We start from the raw sequence: 25,511 nt of genomic DNA on the forward strand, positions 1-25,511 counted from the left end.
CATATGGCATTTATGTATAAACCCAGTACATGGACCAGTGCAGGTTAGGTGCAGGTAGACACCAGAAATACCTGCACAGCTCCATTTCACCTGCACTAACCTGCATATGCAGGTGGTATTTCGAGCCCTGATTACGCATTGTGATTCCCTTCCCGCTTCTTTGGAAATTAAGACTGTCAGATTTATCTGTAACTACATGTATTACTGGCTTGATGTAATATTGCTTTTTGTGTTGCTCGAGGGCACGGCCATGTGTTCTAGAGGGATATACCTCTATCAGGCATATTCTTTACTGTCCCTCAGAGATATGTGAAATAGCATCGGTAAGTCAGGGAATAGAGTGTAGTGATAATAGAATATTATGAATGGGCAGGATGAAAACTCAAAGGACTTTTGTGGTGATTCATGATTTGTGTCTATTTTTGTATTGCGTAGTGGATGGATGTGGTTATTGGTTGATGTGTATCTGTTGTCTGCAACTATGAGATATATGTGCAGCAAACTGCGAAAGTCAATGCCTCAGGTATCCTGTAGTAAACTCTAAAGAGCAATGAAACTAGCATAGAGAAATGTTTTGATGAAAGTTTCAGAATGTTGAGCGAGGGATAATTCATCTTAATTCATCTTAGTGTATTATTGCAGCCAGTAAGTACCAAATCTGAGTAATGAGGCTGTTTTATGTTCTCGAGGCACTTCCTCAAACACGGGATCCTCATTTTATGCCCCTTCTGAAAGACAAATGCAATCCCTTACAACATGTCCGATGCGAGCCGATCCTGGGATGAAACTCGGGCCCACGGATCCATGGAACTGGATCCTGATGGCCACTTATCAGGGTTGCTTATCCACTAAGCCACAGAGACATGCATGAAAAGATGTCATATGTTTCTAGACAAACTCGTTCAAGTGAATACCTCTGCATAATTATCGCCTGGCCATTGTGGCCACTTTCTGGTAGTCTTTTTACTTAGAGTCAAGAAGCAAGCATTAAGAATTATTCGGTGGGTCAACTACTCTCTTCACAGCCAGGGGCTCAATTGTAAGGAGCTTACAATAGGCGGGGCTAAGGGTCTGGAGGAGCTGCAGTTCGGCACTAACTCAACTGACCTCAATATGTCAGCAATTGCCCCATGTGTGGCCAAAGGACTGGGAAGGGAAGGCCCCTTCTCTTCGATAGTTGCGGTGTGTTCTTTAACATGCCCAAGGTGTTACTGCCGTTGAACACAGGACCTCCTCATTTCACCTGAGTGAAGTGAGGAAAGTTGTACATCCCATTCATAGTGACACCTAGGGCCCTTTCCGTCAAATTCTTTGAGTGGGCATGATAGGTAGGTTTGATTGTATGCCATTTCTAACTTGGCCCATGTATTCTTAGTGAAAAGCTCCGACTGAAAGTGGCAATATATGATGCATCTCTCTTAAGTTTCAGTTCTAGCTAATCAGTTCCAGTCTTGCGGCCCACCTGGGAGCCAGGTGTTCAGTTTTAAGGGCCAGGGACGTCCGTCTTCCCCCGTCACACACACTCCGCCTTACAGCAGATGTTGCCTGTATCAAATTAAGCCCATAAATATATAGGAGAGGAGAGACACTTGTTAGAGCCTGGTGCTTTATCATGTGAGGAGTGAGCGAACAGCAGATGGGGCTCATCATTACAAACTGCTGGGACTTCTGCCAAGTTTGAGTCTATGATGGCTGGCAGAAAAAGAATTATTCACTGTTTTGTGGTTGTTTTAGTGAAACATGCTGTGTCGAGTGTAAAACAAGGTGACGATAATGATGTGACTTTTTGTGTGGAGATAACTTCCCACAAGTTAATGTGGTTCATCATTACAAACTGCTGGGACTTCTGCTAAGTTTGAGTCTATGAGGATGGGCAGGAAGGATTCCATTCACTGTTTTGTGGTAGAGTCAAGAGGCACAACCCTTTTTTCACAACCCAATTCTGTGTCACCAAGGTTTTGGTGGACTTATGCGATTGGCGGGCAATTATGCCTGGTTCACATTATACTGCCTAGTGAGATGTCGCCTGTTACAGATGTGGTCGCAAACATTACCAAGTGCTGGGACTTCTGCTAAGTTTTGATCTATGATGGCGGGCAGGAATGATTTAATTAACTGTTTTGTGGTAGAGTAAAGAGACACAATCCTTTTTTCACAACCATTTCTGTATTTATACCAACATGTCTGCGAAAGTCACCTTCCTTAACTTAGGGCAATTCTGGCTGGTTCACATTATACTGCAGGTGAGATGTGTCTGCTTACAGATGTGGTCCCAAACTACTGGGACTTCTGCCAAGTTTAAATCTATGATAAAGGACAGGAAGGATTTCATTCACTGTTTTCTGGTAGTTTTAGTGAAACATGCTGTGTTGAGTGTAAAACTAGGTGGTTATGAAAACGTGACCACAATATTTGGTGCATCCTTACAAACTGCTTGGAATCCTGCCAAGTATGAATCTATGATGGGTGGGCTGAGAGGGATTCATTCACTGTTTTCTGGTAAAAAGGTAGTCCCATAGGCTTTTTCAAGGCCATAGGTGCAGTGGGTTGTTCCACAGTGTAAAATTATGAGTGTACAGTGTTGGGATGTGTAGCCCATCCCTCTTCTACTGTCACCTTTTACCTCCCCGACCAAAGTCAGGTAAACATTTTTGCACCTGGGTGGAGTGAGGAAAAGTCATGTCAAGTGCCTTTCCCAAGGGCACAACATTAGAAGCATGACAGGAGTTGAACCCAGGACCTCTGGCTTCTGGGCCAAATACCAAATCTACAGACTGAGTAACAACCTACAAACTTCCTTCAGCCCATTAAATGATTACTTCTACCCTGCCACATGCAGCCTGTCCTCTAGTTTATTTGTCTTGACACCAAGTATATAAAACACACAGAGGTGATATCAGCACCCCTTGGCGGGACCCCAGCACATCTGATCCCCACAATTAGCACCATTTACCGCCACATTAACTCCTCAACTCTCCAGCGCTGTGTCGCTTTCTGCTTAATTTACCCCTGATGGAGGAAGTGGCTGTGAATCAAATTTCCCTCACTTCTAATGACGTGTGACTGTTCCTCGCTACGGCAGCTGCTTCTGTGGTTGTACGGAAGATTTTTATTTACAACTTTGGAGGATTTTGATGAACCTTGTAACATCAGCTCTCATAATTCTTGGGTATTACATAAGACCACCTATGTAATAAAGAAAATTGAATTTAAAGAAATCTTCCCAAGGTATGCACATTTCAAATGTCCAGGTGTTCAAGATAGTCTTGAGAAGACAAGACAAGAGCTACTTAGATAATACCTGTTTTGCTGCGAAATTATAAGAGTTGTTGTTAACTATTTCTTGGTAGATTAAAGTGCAGATTTTAATTTACAACTTTGGAGGGCCTAGGGGTTATAAAGAACCTTGTAACGTTGACTGTCATAATTTTGCCAGGTACCCATTAAAAATGTGAATTAAAAGAGATAGAGGGAGAACTCTATTGCAGGACAAATGTATCATATTGTATGGCAATTTGTACATACATGACAGTTGAACTATTGCTAGTACATAACAATTTTAAAAGAACCAATCTACATTATGAGTAATAAATTATGAACATCTATTAATGCAGCATCAGTATTCACAGAGATATGCACACTTCAGATATCCAGGTGTTCAACGCACTCTTGAGAAAGACAATACCACAGGGGTAGTCTCAGGACACCTGCCAGAGTTATGGGAGTAGATCTTAACTGCTTCTTGCTTCGATGGATTTTAGCGCAGGTTTTTATTTACAACCTTGGAGGAAAGATGATGAAACCCATAAATCAGAACGAGACTTAAGTAATGCTTCAACGCTGTTATTCTCTCTGACGTAATCTTTGTGACGTTGATGAAGTCATCTGTGCCGCAGCTCTCTTGGTAGAAAGAGGTCCCAAGTGGGATATACTGTAAATGCATTTTAGTTTGCAGGGATTTAATTTCGCGGTAGCGGGAAGGACTTTTCGGGATGGTTCTAGGTTCGCAGTAACACCATGCACTGTAGTCTCTTACTCCCATAGAAAAATGGTTGCTGTGGTTTTAAGTTCATATTGAAGCAGTCACTGCATAAACCGCAAACATTAAACTACCACAAAAGTTTCTGCATTAACATTAATGACATACTAGTACACTGTTCTTGATTTTGCCCAAACGTTAGATTTATTTCAATTTGCACAATTAGCAAACACAGAGATATGATGACTAGTGAGCGGTACAGACAACAAAGAAAGTTAGCATTGTTTACATGAAGATAGGATTTTAAAACTCCCTTAGCAGGCAGTAATGATTTTTAATGATTTCCTTTATCTAACTAATTTTATCATAGTATCAAAACCATATACAAAATGCCAATGTCAATACCACAGTTCTCCTGAGCAGACCTACTTATATCAGTATAACATACATGAAAAGAAATGTCACTCAGGTATTTACTATGGGCTGTCCTTGGTGCTGAATTGACTATCAAGCAGAATTTGCTAAAACATAGCGTACTATCTCTGAGGCTTTAAAAAGCATACATGTAGTTCTTGTTTTATACCTGCTGAAAGCTTACAACGCATACTTTCTTCAGAGATGTGTAACAACTTGCTGACATAAATTTCATGGATAATAAACACACAAAAAGCTACAAATTAAACATATATTTTTCCACAATGCTTCCAAAACAATCCACAGTAGCACCTATAGAATCTCTTGCATTTGAACCATACAGTTCCTGATAATTCTGACATCAGAATTGTATGGGAAAACAAAAGTTACCTACTAGGTATTACAACAGGTGAGTTTGTGACTGTCCTTGGTGCTGAACTATCTATTGGGCTGAAAGGCTGACCTATTACAACATAACATGCTCCATTCTGAGGGTTTGTAAAATAAGGTACATACATTTCTCACCTTTGAGTTCTATTTTGTTGCCAAACATGGTCTTAATTAGCCCACTGACCAAAGTCAAATTCTACAACACAGCTTTTACATCCGTCTCTATGAGTTAATTTCCCCTTGGACATTGAACTTGTTGTTACACTTCTACATCTATGTACATGTATACCAGAAAAACATAAAAGGATAGAAAAAATGTATATTTATATAACAAAACAAAATGGGGAAGTTACTACATTTGTCAACTTATTATTTTGATAATAGATATTTACATATTTACAAAGTGCGCACAATTTTTTTCGTCTTTTCCATTTTTTGTCAACCTCTGTAACACAACTGGCAATGTTTGCAGTAGATGGCCAGGCCATGGCAAGGTGGCCGCCCACTGTCTGATCACCAGTGTTGTTACAGAGGAAGTTAAGGGTCAGGTTCCACAGCAGGTTCAGGTTTCTAGGAGGACTGTACTGCTGTAGATGCCTAACATGGCTGTGTCTCATGAACACAGGGGACATCATAGGCACTGAACCTCTGACATCTACCCTGTAGACAGGAGACACACCCAGCAGTACAGCCCTCCAACTCACCAGGCCTACAGAGTTACTCTGTAAACCCGTTGATCTGTTTACTGTAAGTTAGGAGGTCGACTATCAGGATGTTTGTGCTGTGGAATCTGAGGATGATTGTCAGGGTGGATCCTCTGTAGAGAAGGAGGAGCATCAGCAGCATCAGCATCAGCTTCTGAGCCAAGAAGAAGTACTTAGTTAATACATTGGCACACATTCAACCTCAAACTTTTGTTGCCGACAATCAGCAGCCATCCGCAGGAGACGCTAAAGAAAGAATAATTTCTGTATTGATATCTTGTTCTAATCATTTGTAAAAGTGGTTAAGTGTTTTAGCATCATAAATATTTCACTACACCATGGTTTACATGATGAAAAGTATCAAATTTATTCACACAAAATTGAATAATATTATTTGTACATTACATTGTCAACAGACCTGGAAACACATCATATCCCAATCATATCTCATATTTCATACTGTATAGATAGCATAGTGATAAACAATCCCTCTGTCCGCCCGTGCATCAGCCTCCAGGAGGAGTTCAACAACACCAACATGTCCTCCTGAAGCTGCCTTATGAAGTGTTGAAAACTTTTTTTTATTTTTGGAAATGGCCGAATCTAGAGACCATTGAGACAATGTATCTTGGTGAGAATTCACTGAAAAATTGGCCAGTTTGTGTTGAATTTTGACGTCAGCGATCAGATAATTAGATAAGATAAGTAAGATAAAGATCGCAGCGCGATCGAGGTCATGTGGGTCATTGGGAAAGTTAACAATATAATCAGTGGAAATGTTACTTGCGGTGCGATTGTTCACTACATAGAATCAGAGAAAATGTGTACGTATTCGTCACAGAAGTTGTTTGAATAAAAGAAATGTACATTGTATCACTTAAAAAGTGTATAAAGTGAATAAAATATGTTTCTGTGTGAAAAAAAATGCTCTCCCATGCTGCTTGTGAAACATTCTATGAGGACAAAGTTTTCTAAGCAACAAACTTCTAGAGACATCGGTAACTACAGTAAGCATCAACCCTTACCCAATCCCTACTGTTCACCCGTGCTCTGGCCTTCAGGAGGAGTTTAGCAACACCAACATGTCCTCCTGAAGCTGCCTTGTGAAGTGGGGTGACTCCAAACTGTAACAGCAGGGATAATGAAGAAATTATAATGTAAGAGGGGGCTATCAACATTATTTTGATCAATACTATTTAGATTATCACATCATATATTATTATTACATCATACTTTATATTTATATTTGATAAGGTTCTGTCATGAGTAAGATTTACACTGTCTTATATCTATAACTAGCAAAGAATGTGTGTTTATGGTTTGGATAGATTTAACATTACTGTGTTTATAATGGAATACTTGTGACGTTTAACCAGGGTTTGGCAAGTTCCTATCGGGCAAGTACATAAAAATTTACTTGCCCAAACCAACTATTCACTTGCCAGAAATCTAGATGATATTTTTCTAATAGTACATGTTATGTATGTATTTTCACTTCCTGCCATGGAATTCTTTTATTTTGGGCTTTATTTTTCTGTGTTGACCAATGCTTAATACCTTGACTGTGAAAAGTAGCTAGTATATTGAAATATCATGCATGGAAAAATCTAACCTACCTGATCAGGCAAGTGGGGTAGGACATTCGCTTTACTGATCAGCACTTTCACTTGCCCAGGATAATCGGACTAGTGGACTTGTCCAACCTTGTGTTTAACACCTGAACTAAGCATCAGCCCTTACCAATTCCCTACTGTCAACCCGTGCTCCATACTTCAGGAGGAGTTTAGTAACACCAACATGTCCTCCTGAAGCTGCCTTGTGAAGTGGTGTGGTGGCTCCAAACTGCAACAGCAGGGATAATGAAGAAATTATAATGTAATAGAGGGCTATCAACATTAGTTTGATCAACACTATTTAGATTATCACATCATATATTATTATTACATCATACTTTATATTTAGATTTGATAAGGTTCTGTCATAAGTAAGCTTTACACTGTCTTATATCTATAACTAGCAAAGAATGTGTGTTTATGGTTTGGATAGATTTAACATTACTGTATTTATAATGGAATACTTGTGACGTTTAACCAGGGTTTGGCAAGTTCCTATCGGGCAAGTACATAAAAATTTACTTGCCCAAACCAACTACAGTCAAACCTGTATTAGCGGCCACCTTTGCATAACGGCCACCTGCCCATAGTGGCCACTTTTTGTCGGTCCCTTGGATTCGTAATGATTAAGAAATAGGCTTAGCGACCACCTGTCCAACGCGGCCACGGCCACACGATTTCCGGTCCCGCAGGTACAAAAACACTGCCGATTACGGCCACGCGGACCGCTGATCTATATTTCGGCACACGTTCGGCCATATACAGCGGTCGTATCGTCACCCTACGCCGGATTGAAAACCTCTTTGATTTAGTTTCAAAACAAAACTTCGTAAACTGGCGCTACCCATACCCGCCGACAAACGAGGTCATATAAGGTCAACAGACGACACCACTATTACGGAGGTAAATTGTGTTAAACCTACGTTCTAATACACTATCGCTTAGGTTAATTTACATCACAAAAACTTTCTAAATACATTGTTACAAAGACAAAATGATATGAACTTCAGACTATGGTGGATTTTATTCTTACATTTATTAAGAGATAAGTCTAAAATGACGAGACTTTTCTTGTGAGCACCACATTAGCAAAATGGCCGAATCTTACGTGTGAACGCGAGCGGGAACACACGGACCGCGAAGTATCAAAGGATTGTACAAGACGAAAGATCAAAGAAATATGACGATATCGGTCTCTTTAGACAAAATCAACTGTAGAACATTTAAAACTTTTTATAGCTTTTGTTTTCTTAATACATATAGTGTAAAAGTCATTGCAGTACATGTACAGTACTGTATTATGTGAATAAAGATCAGTGGATACTAAAACCATGTTTAACTTATTGCTTGTGGTCAATTAATTAGCATATTCTCTATAGCGGCCACCTCTCTATAGTGGCCAATTTTGACCAGTCCCTTGAGTGGCCGCTATAGACAGGTTTGACTGTATTCACTTGCCAGAAATCTAAATGATATTTTTCTAATAGTACATGTTATGTAATACTATGTATTTTCACTTCCAGCCATGGAATTCTTTTATTTTGGGCTTTCTTTTTCTGTGTTGACCAATGCCTGATACCTTGACTGTGAAAAGTAGCAAGTATTTTGAAATCTCATGCATGGAAAAATCTAACCTGCCTGATCAGGCAAGTGGGGTAGGACATTCGCTTTACTGATCAGCACTTTCACTTGCCCAGGATAATCGGACTAGTGGACTTGTCCAACCTTGTGTTTAACGCCTGAACTAAGCATCAGCCCTTACCAGACCCGTACTACTGTCCACCCGTGCTCCAGCCTTTAGGAGGAGTTCAGCAACACCAACATGTCCTCCTGAAGCTGCCTTGTGAAGTGGTGTGGCTCCAAACTGTAACAGCAGGGATAATGAAGAAATTATAATGTAACAGAGGGCTATCAACATTATTTTGATCAACACTATTTAGATTATCACATCATAATATTATTATTACATCATACTTTATATTTATATTTGATAAGGTTCTGTCATAAGTAAGCTTTACACTGTCTTATATCTATAACTAGCAAAGAATGTGTGTTTATGGTTTGGATAGATTTAACATTACTGTATTTATATTGGAATACTTGTGACGTTTAACCAGGGTTTGCCAAGTTTTCTAACATTCGCTTGTTCTATCGGGCAAGTACATAAAAATTTACTTGCCCAAACCAACTATTGACTTGCCAGAAATCTAAATGATATTTTTCTAATAGTACATGTTATGTATGTATTTTCACTTCCAGCCATGAAATTCTTTTATTTTAGGCTTTATTTTTCTGTGTTGACCAATTCCTGATACCTTGAAAGTAGCAAGTATTTTGAAATCTCATGCATGGAAAAATCTAACCTGCCCGATTGGGCAAGTGGGGTAGGACATGCGCTTGACTGATCAGCACTTTCACTTGCCCGGGATAATTGAACTAGACAAGTGGACTTGTCCAACCTTGTGTTTAACACCCGAACTAAGCATCAGCACTTACCTCATCCCTACTGTCCACCCGTGCTCCTGCCTTCAGGAGGAGGTCAGCAACACCAACATGTCCTCCTGAAGCTGCACAGTGAAGTGGGGTAGATTTACGCTGTATCGGCAAGAGACAGAGTCAGCATGATATGCATAATTTATGTGTAATGTTCATCACTCACCTTTAGTAAGCATCAGCCCTTACTGGACCCCTAAATGGGGACCAGTGCTCCGGCCTTCAGGAGGAGTTGTGCAACACTAACGTTAACATGTCCTCCCGTAGCTGCATGATGTAGTGTGACTTTAAATTGTAAGAGCAAAAAGCAGACTGGGCATAAAGAGGCAAATGAAGTAAGCTTATCTTTGCTGTGGTACCACACAAATTTGACACAACAATCATGTTTTAAGCACTTGTCACGACAATGCTACACAGTTTAACTTGGCCATTTCTAATACTGGTCCACATTCTTTACCAACTTTCTACCAATGCGTCCAAGTCCTACCTGTAGCCATCACCTATGCAGTGTGCATGCTTGCATGTGTGCTTAGTGAGTTTCAAAGGAGTTTAAATTGGGTGTTGGATGGGACATTGACTAGGAAATGATGAAACCGTTTTTGTAATAGAAAAATTGGTTCTTTCCTACTCACAAAGTCATCACTACAGTTGACATCCACTCCCTGTTGGATTAGTCGCGTTACTGTCTCTACATCACCGTTACAAGCAGCACTGAGAAGTTCCTAAAAAGCAAGACACCATAATGCAGTATACAGGTAACGCTGGTTCACCTTTTCCCGCGGGTAACCTATATCTGTAGTTTTTAAAAACAGGGCATTGATTCAACAGACGGTGGTCAGGCTGCAATATTCTAAAAATATTAACCAGAATTTATTCTTAGAATATTGCAATTTGAAACTACTGTACGTCGACTTGATATTGTAATAAACCCAATTCTGCTTTAAGCAACCTTAAATATGTCTGTATGACAGACTGTACCCTGTTTTTAAAAGTGACGAATATAGGTTACCTGGCGGACAAAGGTGAACTGACGTTAGCAGCAAAGCAATATCATAACCCACACAGTGACTATTTAATTCAGTATCTAATTATCTACCAAGACTTTACTACCATGGAAGTTTGTTTCAGTAATCATGTTTAAGATGACATTCAGTTATCATTCAATTATCTTTAAGTAGTGTCAGTACCAGCTACGACGACGGACTCCCCGTTTTAAGCTACCATTGAGCCAGTCCAATAGACATTCCCAATCGTTTATCCCCAGGGCCCTTGCTCTGTTGAATGAAAGTTAACGCACTATCACACCAACTATCGACGTATGACGTGTGCCTTACTCATCGTTACAAATATTGAATATATATAGTTAATGTCTGCAATTTGTGTTTTTAAGCAAAATTATTATATCTCAATTTCAAGTATGTTTTTAGAATTGTAATAACTTTTTAAACAATGTTAATAACGAAGTTTGTAAACACCAACACAATTCAGGCTAAATGCCTGCAAGGTGGTGATTTTAATAAAGTTCAAAGTACCATACAGTACTAGTACATGTACAATGTATGTGTCCTACCTGCCGATCCTGCCAATCCTGCCCATCCTGCCAATGCCTCAGATACTCTGCTAGTAGATCTATGATAAATATAGAAAACAGAAAGAGGACGCAGTGATGCAGCCAAGAAGACAAATGGTAATATAAATCTACGGAATTCTATACACAAATTACTAGTATACAAAATACCCTAACATGGCAACTTAATTCTTCGTTGTGAAGTTAAAGAAGACGAAGTGATGCTTCAGTGATCTTTGTGCAGAAAGTGAATACTTAAGTTGGTCATTTTCTAAATTTCTGCTTTTTGTCTGCAGTGTACATTAATGAATACTGGTGCACTTCTTAAATACAGGAATGAATGCCTTGTTGGCTGCAATGCCATATTTTGTCACTTCAAGTCTTGTTACAATGTCTATTTTGAAAATTTGCCATCTGAAGCTGCTGTGGAATGGCCCAAGAAATATATTAGGTCACAGCAAGTAAATTTTATGGATGACATCCGCGCGCTCATTAATTTTTGCCTGATTTCAGAAAAAAAAACAAGAATTTTCTTCTTCTTCAGAGAAGGCCGGATAGACGAAAATGGGTAAAGGTTGTGTTGTAACCCAATCATTGACTGTAGAATTGACACTAGAGACTCAGTAGCATTGCCTCTGTGAAAATTCAAGCGTCCGAAACTGCCCGGACGGCGTCTACAAGCGTCCAATGGCGTCCGAGCGCGTTTCAGACGTTCTGGACGCGTTCATTGCCGTCCGAAACGGCCGCGGACACATCGTGAGCGTCCGTGCCGTTCTGTCAGTTTTTATGGTGAACGCCCGAACGGCTGAAAGACCTTCCATTGCCGTCGGAGACGGCCACTGATGGGGCTATAAAATACTTAGTCACCCGACGCCGGCAGACGGCTGCGTCTTTTCTTATGATCCCCACGGGAAACATGACGTTTTAACTTCTGCACATGCGCCAATTTCAGCGGGTGAATTCGAATTTCAGACCGTTGAACACTCCGGCGGTTGCAGGACTTATGTTCAGAAGGTGACTATTTCTGTGGATTTCATGTCCGTTTGTTAAATTTTGCGCACTTTTGGACCAAGGACTTCACGTCTAGACGTAGCAGCTGATGTTTGTACGACATTGTGCTGAGGTCGGGTTTACGGCGATGACTGTATCCGTTATTTATACTAAAAAGAATGTACAAAAATTATTTGTCGTGCGCCGACAAGGGGGAAAAATTATACTACTTACTCGAAGCAGCAAACCTTGGACAGCAGAAATCACAGATGTGACAGACGTCAAAAGAAGCAGCGGTTCTTCCGTTAGCTGATTGTCGATACTTTGCAGGCGCCGGTAAGTGAATACTTCGCATTTTATTCTAATTTTTTGTACAATCATCTGTTGCAAAGTTTACCGACGACTTGTTGTTACGGGTGCCCTCCCCACATACGCGAAGAAATGATAAAATTTAGGATCTTGTTTTGATGCCACAAAATAAAAAGAATTATGAACACGTTGTAGAATACTTGTAAAAAATATCTGTTGTTTCTATTAAGAATGATAATGCTGTTAAAATGTAGATTTAGACAACAGATAATGAGATAGCACCTACCGATTTTGCCGGTGCCAATCAAAATCTTAGTCGGCTCTTCCAACTACTTGGGGTTAGGAACTTATGAAACGGAAGACTTTATTTCGCTACCTCGAAATAAAAAAAATGACTTATGATCTTTGTAGAAAATTTAACGTTATTTCACATTTATATATCCAGTCTTTAGCAAATACTGGTGCAATTAAAATTTACGATAGAAAATTTCAAACGTCCTGTATTTACCCTTGATGTTATGTGGGCTCGTCCATTCTGATGTAACGTGTCGGCACGGCGGCACAAAAAGCCGCGGACACGATTGAAGGCCGGATTGAATTTCGTACATGTAGCAAAGTTGATTAAACGCCGCGGAGTACGTGTAAACAATTTACGAAGAAATTTGTTCAAGTTGTGTTTGATTTTAGCTAAACCTGACGGCCCGGTGGTGGGTGGTCTTCTACAATTCACTGCCTGGCTGAATATTTGTTTGTTTGGTATGTGGCAACGCTTGTCCCAACAGGCCATAAAATTATAGCCGTGACCGGACGGCGTCAGAAACGGCGTCCGGGCAGCCGTCTACGCACGTTCCAAATTAAATGCACCGGCCCGTTATGAGTTTCTACCGTACTGCCTGACTAACTAAAACTGTGTCTTGAAGAAAAAAATATTTTGCTAGGAGTTTGGCCCAGATATTAACCTTTAATAATATAGCGATGACAGCCTCTTGGCCTTTCATTCCATTTTCTGTCGAATTTTACGATCTGTACCCCCCGTGGGAAGGCGTGGTGGAGGCTACCGCCCGTACCAGCGGCCTGGATTACGCCGTTTATGCCCGTCGCAACCGGCGTCCGATCCGTCCCAGCAGCCTGGATTACGTCATTTACGTCCGTCGCAATCGGCGTCTGGTCCGTCCGCAGAGACGTCTGTTCCCAGCGGGGGGCCCGCCCGACGGAGCGCGGGAGCGTCCGGCTGCCCGCTTTCAGACGCCGTCTCGGACGTCCCGAACGTCCGACCGGACGCGTCTAAAGTGCCAATCTAGACGCGTCCAAGCGTTTGTTATGCCGTTCGGACCGTCTTGGACGTTTCGTCGGGCGTTCAAAAGCCCGTCCCATGCCGTCCGCCGCCGTAACCGTCCAAAGCGTCCCAATAATTTAAGACGCCTTGGACGGTTGTCGCAAACGGCGTTTCGCCGTCTGAGACGCTTGAATTTTCACAGAGGTGACTGTAGTTGCAGAAGTGAAACTTGATAGGTAGTTGTAAGAGTGGCACAACTATGGAAGCTATGAGTGTAGTTGCCAACATGGTTAATGATACCAGTCTACCACACAAGTGTCACTTTAACTACACTGGTGCACTTCTTAAATACAGGAATGAATGCCTTGTTGGCTGCAATGCCATATTTTGTCACTTCAAGTCTTGTTACAATGTCTATTTTGAAAATTTGCCATGATCTTGTTTTTTTTACCCATCTTGTTTTTTTTTCGCCCTATGTCATTATTTTTGCAATCTGCAGAGGATGTCATCCATAGAATTTACTTGCTGTGGCCTTAGTACCGGAAAATAGAAGACCATCTTTATCCCTCTCAGGATCTAGTTTGAAAAGTCCTGACTCCATCATCTGAAAAAAAAATCGTTGTTAAAGCTTGCCATGTTTTGCAAAGTGGTTTTCTTGACTTTGCCAAACAATTGATGTCATTTTCTGTACTGACAGTGGGGAGTCGTGTTTTAAGTGTCCTTCTGCCAGCAAGTTAGAAAACATTATACAACATGTACATGATAAACAGCAGTTCTGTCAGAGGGGCGTCTGCATGTAAAATGATCTTGCTTAACATGCACCCAATCATGTAGCTGTCCTGTGTAAAAAATTACTGCTCACAGTTTGCCATGAAATTGTTTTTGGAAATTAAAGTTGGGAAATGGGCCCCAACATTTTGTGTTGTCCATTGAAGGTGCAGATGAGGGGGTTACTCCACTGTCATGAAGTCAGACTCTTATAATTTCTTAGTTATTGTTTCGCATGTGCTGATCTCATTAAAAACATATACGTCATTGACGTATATGTCATTTTCTTTCCTTACCATACTCCCATGTCTTTTTTTGTATGCTGGAGTTGAGAAATGACTGACATAAAATTGGCTTGCACTGACATACCAACAAAAAGGAAGTTGTCAAAAAGGTGTTCTTGTAACAACAACAACAGAAAAATAACTCTGTATTCTATACTTTACATGAAAATAGGAGATGACTTCTATCCATTTAATATGTTTAAGATATTAAAAGAGAACCAAACACAATCTTTGATTGGCAGATATTTCATTGCTGCCTCATTTAAGGTGCAACTTACAAATGTACATGTACCTTGGAAAAGGTCAAGTATGCAGACTTGGAATTCCCCTTGGTTGTTTACCTGTAACCAATGTAGAAGGATCACGTGATGGCTTGGATTCGTTTGTTGACTCAAAGCAGTTCCGCTTTCAACATTCTTCCTGCAGCCCAGTCCTGTAAATGTTACAACTTTGGCTTCAAAATGGTATCCAGTGTTGGTTCAAGAAGGTGGTCTAATAACATTAAGTTAAAGTTTGCAATCTTTGAGGCATTATTTATTTGTGGTGAGGTTTTGTCAAAAATTGCTAACAATATTGCTGTTATGAATGATTCTTTGGCAATGCGGATTTGTAGTCCCAACATTCTTGAAGGACTTGATTTTCTTATGACTAACGGTTACAATGTACACATATACACAGTAATAAATCTTTTGTTTTTGTTAGATCATTCTAATAAGTGCTCTGTTCATATTCAAGCATGAAATAGTCCAAATTATTTACCTGGATCTCCTGGCGTGGTGTCCCCTGCAGAGTCAAACAGCAGAGAGAAAAATGGCAGACGTTCTCTCACTTTTATAGCTAAGGGGAATCCCCAGTGATCCTAGCCAATCAGGGCTTGTCATGTATGGGAAGTCCAATGACTCACCTTTATTTTTAGAAACAGGCTCAGGGACTTTCTACACCTTACCTGTGGTCATGTGATCTGCGTCCTTTGTGCATATGTGGAGACCTGCCTGTCTTTATTGTTTACTTCACAAAGAGTTGGTGTTCCTAGGTTCGAATTACCCTGATGGTATTGCTTCTGTGAGTCTGTGACCATGTTGAATATGCTGGGTTCTGTTTTGCCCCAGTAAACAACATAAAAGAGACACATACATGTACAACATGTGTACATTTACAGCCTGGTACATCTACATTTATAACCTGGTATATAAACCAGTCCTATTATAGCTGACAAGTCTCTTTCATCCTCTTTGGTCATTGCTGCATAGGAGTAACGGCAGTTTCATGCTATCTCTCTTTGGACAACTAAATGAACCTATATGTATATGGGATATTAGCCTTATACACTAAAAAATGACCCTATACGTTAAACATGTTACAGTCAGGGACTCCTAGCTCATGTGTTCACACACCTGCCACAAAATTCCTTCATTGTCTGCCCTGACTCCAGAAAGAGCAAGTGTTTTTAAGTTCAGGTTACCTTCTTGGGTCTGTTGCCGCCATGTTGTACTTAATTATTCTCTTTGGTATATCAGTACAGCCAGTAGGTACCTGATTTGAATAATGAGGTTGTTTATGTGCTTGAGGTCCTGATGCTTGTTTATGCCCCAGGAAATGACCTAATAGAGACATTCTGAAAGCCCCAAGTCATGAAAATCCCCAAGTCATGGAAAGTCCCATATCATGGAAAGTCTTGTACACATACATGCTCTCAGAAGCATGCATGCATGCACACATTCACACACACACACAGACACACACACTCACGTACACACACACATCATACATATGCACTAATAAGTTGACTACAAAAGACTCGTTAAGACTTATCCTGTTTATTCTGCATTGTGGAAGGCGCAGCGCATGGAAATGTAGGAATCAAACACTTGGTGACAATGGGCATAGATGTAACAATTTAAGGTCTTCACTCAAGCCTTAGGCCACACCAATTTAATTTCTTGGTTCACGGATTTTTTTCATAAAAAATATGGAGTGAGAGGGCGAAATAAAAATGGAAAATAAAAATTGTAAGGTGGTTGGGGTAAAGGTAAATGCTAATCCAAAACATAAAGAATAAAAAGTTTTCAGCTTAAAACAGTACAAAAACACCATGACTGTACAGTAACAGCACCTGTTTGTTGAAAATTACACAAATGTAGTGTCAGTTTTTATGTTTGCTACACCAGAAAGTTGGTGAATGGTTTCATTGTTGGTGAAAATTTGCTGAGTGGTATTTTTATTTTTTCCAAAAAAATAGGAGCGAGCGAATCCGTGAACCAAGAAATCAAATTGTTGTGGCCTTAACAAGCATTTTATCTTTAAAACATTATAGGCCTGCATGCAGATAGGTGTAACTGAGCTCATGTGTCCAGACAGATAATGGGTATAAAAACTGTTATTATCTACATCCAGCCAGTTGCAATGACTTACTTGAGATGTAACTGTGTTTTAAAGTAACAAGGGTCACTGACATGTAGACATTTCACAACAGATATTTGATTTACATTGTATGATTTTTAACATTGATGTGCACTGTATATATGTATGTATGGATATTATATGATATGAAGAAAACTTTTCACCTTGAAATAAGTTAGTAATTATAAATCTTGTGTCAACTTAACTTTTTGACATTTTCTTTTTCTATGCTTTCATGCCTTTAACAAGCTATTTGACTTGGTGAGGACGTCTGGTTTTAGCACTTTTCAAACATGAGGATTTGATAAAGATACCATTTCAAAATCCATTGCATGCCATATAACATTTTCATCCCATACTACATGTATGCACCCCTGTATCAAGAACATTAACCTCTTAGAACTGTTACAGTAGTTGTGTAGAGTTTTGTACCTTGTACAATTGTCGTGCAATAAATTGATATATATATTCATAACAGAATATAACAGGGTCTGTGTAACAGCAGGATTAAGCAATTAAGCAAGCAATAACAACTCTTGATTATTATCAGCAACTTAACAGCCTTAAACCTTTATCCGTCAATATTGGAGAAAGACTCAAGGAAAACAGATTTAGCACCCGAATGAATGGTTCAAATTCATTATTTTAGTGTTTTCAATTGTTTGAAACATGGAATGATGTCTTTGACAATTTCTGCTGCATACATTTTCATGTCCCTTCAATTTGCCAACTCTGAAAGGAAATTTTGTGCATAGTATTGTTCAATAAAGTGGTTGACCTGCATCTGTCACAAAGACTGTGACTCAGCACAATCATTAGATTTTGACAGTTATCTACATTTGTACCACAGTGACTTTTTTCCTTTTTTTTTGGCCAGCATGTCTGCATGATGATTACATGAAGACAACTATGCACTGTTGTCTACTAAATTCTGTTTTTCAGTGGCCACAGTGAAAAATATCTTTAAGATATATTGAACAGGAATAACTGTTCACAAAATTACATTGCCTGTTTGCGCAACTGGAAAGATTTTTTTATGTTTATTTGAGTTTTGACAAATTAGAGTCTTCATGCTGGATAAAGATAGCCTGACGGATAAAGGCCAATTGCTGATGATCTGACTTTTTTTAGTTCGTGCACCCAATTTTTGATCACCTCCGCTACACAACCAGTATTATATACAGCAGATAGCCAGGCCATGACAGTCTAATGTCATCCACTGTGTCCTCACTGGTCTCAGAGGTGGTCAGGGTCAGGGCCTACAGCAGTGGTTTCTGCGGAGGGTACTGCTGTAGCACATGACAACAGGGGACATCCATTGTAACTGGGTAGAATTTATCACTGGTCAGAGTACACCCGCTGGGTATCTTCTGGCCAGGGGTACATTCTGGCCCCAGCATTAGAAGTGGGATATGTCCCCTGCAGTCCTGTGGCACACCCTAAAAAGCCAACCCTCCAAGGGCCCAGACATCTGGTGTCCTCTGTAGGGTACAGAGGCCAGAGCCTGGAGTCTTGTAATTGGTGGCACAAAGGCCAGGGCCAGCAGTACCATGGCCAGGGCCAGCACCACAGTGGCAAAGGGCAGCACCACAGAGGATAGGGCCAGCAATCCAGTTTGCAAGGACACCTACACCACCACAAAGGCAAGGACCTTCTGTCCAAGCAGAAGAAGGCCTTGTTATTATCAGAACTTTTTCATGCAGTTGTCCTGTTATTTGAGGGTAGTCAATGTCTGCATCCCCAAGGCCATCTGCAAAAAAAATAGAGTATGATGGCCTTAAGGCAAGTTGCATTTAAAACGCACACAATTGAGATTCTGTCTGACTGCAGTATTTTGAGGTTTTTGTCCTTGCAGAAATGTTTTAGTAAAAAAAAAATCAATATTTACCATGGTCCACAATCATCAACATGTTATCTGCCTGCCCAACTTTGTTCAGCTCATGTTTTAACACCTGGACTTGATCATAATGCTGTAGAAGGTGATAATGGTAGTAAGTATTAGTCACTACTATACATTTTATGTTAAACATTCAAGTTGAATTATTCACATTTTAAGTGCTGATTAAAGGTCATGATATGATCTCTACACATCTTGTCCATTGTGTACTTGTATACATAGTGGGAAGTCAGCAGTCAGCCTTGTCAAGTACATTTTCTACTTCTCACAATAGATAATACGTGTAGATGACAGTATTTAATGTATGGTGTGGTCACAGGCTCACACCACAAATAATTTGAAATGTGTAGTCAGTAAAGTTTGTGTATCTGTCCTACCTCTTGGGACCCGTCTGCATACAGCACAATGAAGTCAATTGGCCTTGAAAGCCCCCCTGGTTTTAGATCACCAATGAAATCCTTTATCTGAAACGAAAACATTATGATTATGTTGAATATAGGAGAATTATTTTTACACAACCAGCAGTTACTTACATTGCTTACGTTTCGATGTCTCTCAGACACCTCGTCAGAGCTTCTAACTGGAGTTCTGCTTCTCAGCGCTATATGTAGCCAATGTAGGTGGCGCTAATATGATTACAATGTATGTGTTTGTCACTTGTATGAATTTGTTCACAAACCATGATCATTTACATCTTATTATAGTAAACTGTATTTTTTTTAGCAATCTGTGTTCAAGGATCATGAAATCAATTGCAACTTATTTTGTTATCTCTTGCAGTTGCCCATTGCAGAATTTTGTTATCTCTGAAAACAAATAGCAAATAATACGATGTAGCATCTCCCATACATGGGAATTCCCCTTGTGACTAAGAGGGATCATGTTGCATATGCTACACCTGCATGTCCAAATATGGACACCCGGTTGAGTCAAGGATATGTTCACAGATTAGACAGGATTTTGTTGTGTGACTCATAGTTTCACTTCTGCTTTTATAGAATGTTGTTTTTTTACTTCCACTGCTGCCTAACCCAGTTTTCAATGCAGACATGTTGCCTCTCCATGTTAACGGTTCAGCAAGAAAATTCTTGTGCTAACTATCAGTGTGAGGATTTGTGCTTATTTGTTGATGAACATGGTTTCATCAAAATAACTGATTTCAACATTTCTGTCTTTTATCGATTCTTCAACTGAGGAGGTTTGTTTATGTCAATTTTTTTTTAAACCACCAAGTACTAGGCTAAGCTTAATTCGGCCAAGGCCTGTTGCCTAACCTTCTCCCTAGCACAACCAATACAGTTAGTGCCAAATGACTACATAAGAAGCTAAGGCTGTCTGACCTTATTTTCCATTGATTACTTTATTGCAACATGCAGCAACCTTTGTTGTTGCCATACCATACCCAGTAATATTCCATTCTCTGTCTATATATAGCTTGTTATAGCTACATTGTACATGTATGAAAAGACCAGGGCTTACCTCTGGCTCCATGAGTGTTTCCAGTAGCACTGAACACAGCAAATCTACTTGAAACTGCTGTTCCCCAGCTTTTACAGCCTTGAGGAAAGGGGGACCCTCAATAATGGTGACCAATCAGCAGCTGGTAGTGTATGGAAAAACCCATGAAATCATGTCTAGTTTTAGAAATGATGCTAGGGGACTTTCCACTGGGTTATGTCACCATGGAAAGTCCCAGTTTTATGCTTGACTTGTTCTACTCCACCCCCCTCCCCCCAGGCTTAGGCACACAGAGTTGCCACATAGACTAAATTGTTGGCAAGTGTTTTTCAGTGGACATTTTGCGTCAAATATCTCACTACCAACCCAATAACATGGGAACATTCATTTATGCATGTATTATATCTGTATTTATAACTTACTATTAATTGATTTGTTCAACCAGTCTTGCCACCCTTTTATGTAGCATTCCAGCTTTGTTTCATTTGAAGAACAATGCCTAGCAAATGAAGATTCTTCAAATTTCCTTTTTTATTTAGCAATGTCATTTGATATCCATGTACAATGTGGGTTGGAATGGCTTAGGCTCAAATAACACATCATGCTGAGCAAACCTTACATGTATGTTGGTATGTATTAAATGCTCATTCAAACAAACAGGGATAATGCTATTGTTACATATATTGTTGGGTGTGCCAACTACTCACTTCATAGCCAGGGGCTGAACTGTGAAAACTTTACTGGACCCCTTTCCAAACTTATTAAGAAGAGTAGGGCTTATACTTGTGTGAGTGGATCAAACCTGTCAATCTGGTCCTACACAGCTTCTACCTACTGTACAAACCTGGTGTGTTACAACAATAGGTGGTTTATTACCTTTGCCAGAATGGCTAAGGTTATGTTTTAGGCTTGTGAGTCTGTGTGTGTGTCTGTGTGTGTGTGTGTTAACAGCATAACTCAAGAAGTCTTGGATGAATCCCGATAATATTTGGTAGGTGAGTAGGGTTCGGGAAAACGAAGGTCAAGTTCGATAATGGGCCTTCTGGCGGCTTGCTACGGTACTGCAGCAGAATATCAATTTTTGATATCTCGTGTTCTGGACATGCTGTGGTTATGATTTTTGAGTGGTAGATAGCCCTTGGGGCAGAGAGTAAGTACTATAAGTTTAGACCCCCTAGCGGCTTGTTTGGAACTGCAGTCGCCGATTTCCTTTCAAACTTTGGACGAGAATAACTCGAGAACGTGTTGATGGATCGTCACGATTTTTAGTATGTAGATAGCCCAAGTAACAATGTACATTATGAAATACAAATTATGCAAATCAGCAACTAATTTGCATAATTAATGAGGAAAGTTTATAAATCCGCTGCATTTCATGATAGGACTTTCAAACTTGTCACATATATAGATGAGAAAGAGAGAAAAATCAATCCATATTAATTATGCAAATGACGACCTCATTTGCATAATTAATGAGAAAATATAAACGTGTTGACGGATCGTCATGATTTTTGGTATGCAGATAGCCAATGGGAAGACTTACATGCTGGAATTCAAATTATGCAAATCAACAGCTAATTTGCATAATTAATGAGGAAAGTTTGTAAATCCACTGCATTCCTTTATAGGACTTTCAAACTTGTCACATTTGTAGCTGAGAAAGAAAGAAATATTTATATATATTAATTATGCAGATGATAATCTCATTTTTATAATTAATGGCAAAATATGAACATGTTGACGGATCGTCATGATTTTTTGGTATGTAGATATCCTAAGTAACAACTTACACAATGAGATAATAATTATATAAATTAACAATTTGCATAATTAATGCGGAAAGTTGATAAATCCACTGCATTCCGTGATAGGACTTTCAAACTTGACACATATGGAACTGAGAAAGATGGCAGAGAGTAAGAGGTGTATGTTTGGGTCCGGTAACATCTTTTCTTGAACTGCAGGAGCCGGTTTAGTTTCCTACTTTGAAAGAGAATAAGTAAAAAAGGGATGAAAGGATCATCATGATTTTTGGTATGCTGATAGCTTAAGTGATGCTTGATACAATTTAATATCATTATGTAAATAGGGATCTAATTTGTATAAGCAATGGCAAAATGATATGAACCAACTCCGGGCATATAAAATAAAATGTAATGAGTAACACATTTATGTCTACAGACATCATTCTACATAACAAACCTGGTTTATTTGGCAAAGGTATGTGTTCGTGGAACTCTAGCTGGTTATACAGAACAAACAAACAAATGTGCAAAACAAAAACACTAGAGTGCACTTCAACCAATGCCTTCTACTAAAGTGTACACTCAACAGTTTATAAGCATATGGCACATCACCAACAATGCCCGACACTGTCCGTGGTGCTGAAAAGATATCACACACCTTGGTACAGTTTTGTCCAGCATCTGCAATTTACTTGAACTGCCAGGAGGCTTATGCTACTTTATGTAATGATGCATTTTAGATGCTGTGTAACCAAACATACCTGGGAGTTCAGATAGATGAAGTGGTTAAAGTCAGTTTAGATGGATGAGATTTCTGACCCCATTCTGCTGGTAATTTTGTAAGTAAACTTCTGGGTACCCAGAGAAACCACTGTGTGTTTTGTGATATAGTTTTATAATCAGATTTAGATGATTTATCAGTCTGTATGTGATACATGTGGAGTTAAGCATAAGGTTCATTTGCTGTTATGGTAGAAAGCATGTTAGTCATCTTTTCATTATGTAGTATTTATGCACATGTGTGAGTTTTAGCTTCTTGTGTATGATGATTGTCATCTTCCACTGCAATGGCCAAGTGGTCAGGGATAGAGTGTTCACTTTACATTTGGTAGGTTATGAGTTTGATCCGAGCAGAGTAATATCATGGACTTTATGAATGGTACATGCTGCTTCCTCTACTTAGCACTCTGCATTAGTTCCGCTACCTGTGGACTAGCCCCCTGCTGTAGTGATTGCACAAGCTATGTGGCCCAAGGGCTTAGGAAAGGAGATGGGTGTTCTATATGCACCTGGAGAATTCTCCAGAATCCCGGGGTAGAATGCATTAACCAAATCTAAGTGCGTAAACCTTTATCTAAAGGCATAGGAGGAATCAATGAATACACCATTTGCAAAAGTATTCACAAGACCACAAACCAAAGCAAGCAAAAACAACTGTGTTTGACTCTGACTTACATGTTCAGACTCTAAAACACATGTGCAACTTTTACAGTTTTAATTGACTCTCCTTTGGTAACTATAGAAGCAAAAATTGGATGTTGCTCAGTGGACACAAAGTGAGCCATTAAAGGTACATTTATGCATATTCTGTTTATTGTTACATGCAAAGGGTACAGAAATATGTAAAATGCAGTATTCGACTGGAGGTCTAAGTTTCAGTCAATCTGAACAATCTCTTACAGTACCATTAGTGCGTAAACCTTTATCTAAAGGCATAGGAGGAATCAATGAATACACCATTTGCAAAAGTATTCACAAGACCACAAACCAAAGCAAGCAAAAACAACTGTGTTTGACTCTGACTTACATGTTCAGACTCTAAAACACATGTGCAACTTTTACAGTTTTAATTGACTCTCCTTTGGTAACTATAGAAGCAAAAATTGGATGTTTGAATCATTCAGTACACACTTAGAAAACAGAAAACAAAATGGAATGTTGCAAACTTTACAATTTTCTGTTCCTATTCAAAGCTGGAAGATGGAAGGATGCAAAGATGGGAGGATGAAAAGATGGAAGGATGCCTACCTACCTATTCATTACTACATTGTCGTAGAGTGTACCTGCATGTCTTAACATAGCAGATACTTCAAAAGCTCCAATCTTTTTGCTGAAAACTTATAAGTCAATCCGTCTCAACCCATATGGATGTCTTTTTACACTGTACCTCTACATATGCAAAAAAACATAAAAGAGTAAACAAAATGTATATGTAAAAAAAATAAAACAGGGAACTTAATTCAGTTATCAGCTTATTATTTTGATAATATTTACATATTTACAAAGTGTACACAATTTTTTTGTCTTTTCCATTTTTTGTCAACCCCTACAACACAACAGGCAATATTTGCAGTAGATTGCCGGCCATCCACTGTCTCATCACCAGTGTTGTTACAGAGGAAGTTAAGTGTCAGGGTCCACAGCAGTGAGGGTTTCTAAGGAGGACTGTACTGCTGTAGGTGCCTAACATGGCCGTGCCTCATGAACACAGGGGACATCATAGGCCTCTGACATCTACCCTGTAGACAGGAGACACACCCAGCAGTACAGCCCTCCAACTCACCAGGCCTACAGAGTTATTCTGTAAACCCGTTGATCTGTTTACTGTAAGTTAAGAGGTCGACTATCAGTACATTTGTGCTGTGGAATCTGAGGATGATTGTGAGGTTTGATCCTCTGTAGAGAATCATGATGATCAGCAGCAGCAGCATCATCTTATGAGCCAAGACTAACCACTTCTGATTCTCTTCATCTTCAAACTGTTGTATAACAGCTATATAAAAAGCGTCTCCAAATGCGGCCATGCAAGCAACTGCAGTACCTATACGGATGGAGCTTGTCGTAACTTGGCTGACAATCTCCTTTGCTCTACGCAGAAGCTCCACGACCTGTGAAAACACATTAGGTTGATGATGTGAAGTGTCAGTAGCACCTGCATACTGTAAAACCTATTTGTAACATAGTAGATGAAAGACTTGTCCAATTTCTTCCTGCATACAAAAAGGTTCCACAGCAGGTTCTGAATCTGAGGATGATTGTCAGGGTGGATCCTGTGTAGAGAAGGACGACCATCAGCAGCATCAGCATCATCTGATGAGCCAACATGAAGTACTTATTCGACTTGGCATCTTGTGCCTTTTGTAGGATTTTCTGTAGACACACCACATGTTGATAAGTAACGGTCTAGATCTATAACGCTGCATCAACAATTTACACTTTGACTT

The 25,511-nt window shown here is 39.6% G+C and overlaps 2 protein-coding genes across 2 annotated transcripts in view; one reads left to right on the forward strand and one right to left on the reverse strand.

Annotated features, from left to right (window-relative positions):
- Positions 1 to 25,511, forward strand: part of LOC118418927 (ATP-dependent (S)-NAD(P)H-hydrate dehydratase-like) — a 120,982-nt gene that overhangs the window by 6,671 nt on the left and 88,800 nt on the right. The gene's annotated exons all lie outside the window — the stretch shown is intronic.
- LOC118418926 lies at positions 17,766 to 21,090 on the reverse strand. The gene is made up of 4 exons (XM_035825069.1): positions 20,564 to 21,090; positions 19,462 to 19,548; positions 19,076 to 19,157; positions 17,766 to 18,937 (listed from the first exon to the last, which is right to left on the reverse strand). Exons 1-4 carry the CDS (start codon positions 20,573 to 20,575, stop codon positions 18,627 to 18,629), a joined length of 492 nt encoding a protein of 163 aa, XP_035680962.1. The 5' UTR covers positions 20,576 to 21,090; the 3' UTR covers positions 17,766 to 18,626.

This window comes from Branchiostoma floridae, chromosome 7, assembly GCF_000003815.2.
Source record: "Branchiostoma floridae strain S238N-H82 chromosome 7, Bfl_VNyyK, whole genome shotgun sequence".
Taxonomy (NCBI): Eukaryota; Metazoa; Chordata; class Leptocardii; order Amphioxiformes; family Branchiostomatidae; genus Branchiostoma; species Branchiostoma floridae.

Bases quoted from the DNA above. Each gene is read 5' to 3' on its own strand.
- LOC118418926 (XM_035825069.1), bottom strand. The intron at 19,158-19,461 runs GTAGGACAGATA...CACCTTCTACAG, and splicing joins ATGCAGACGGGTCCCAAGAG to CATTATGATCAAGTCCAGGT. The intron at 18,938-19,075 runs GTAAATATTGAT...TTTTTTTTGCAG, and splicing joins GTTGATGATTGTGGACCATG to ATGGCCTTGGGGATGCAGAC.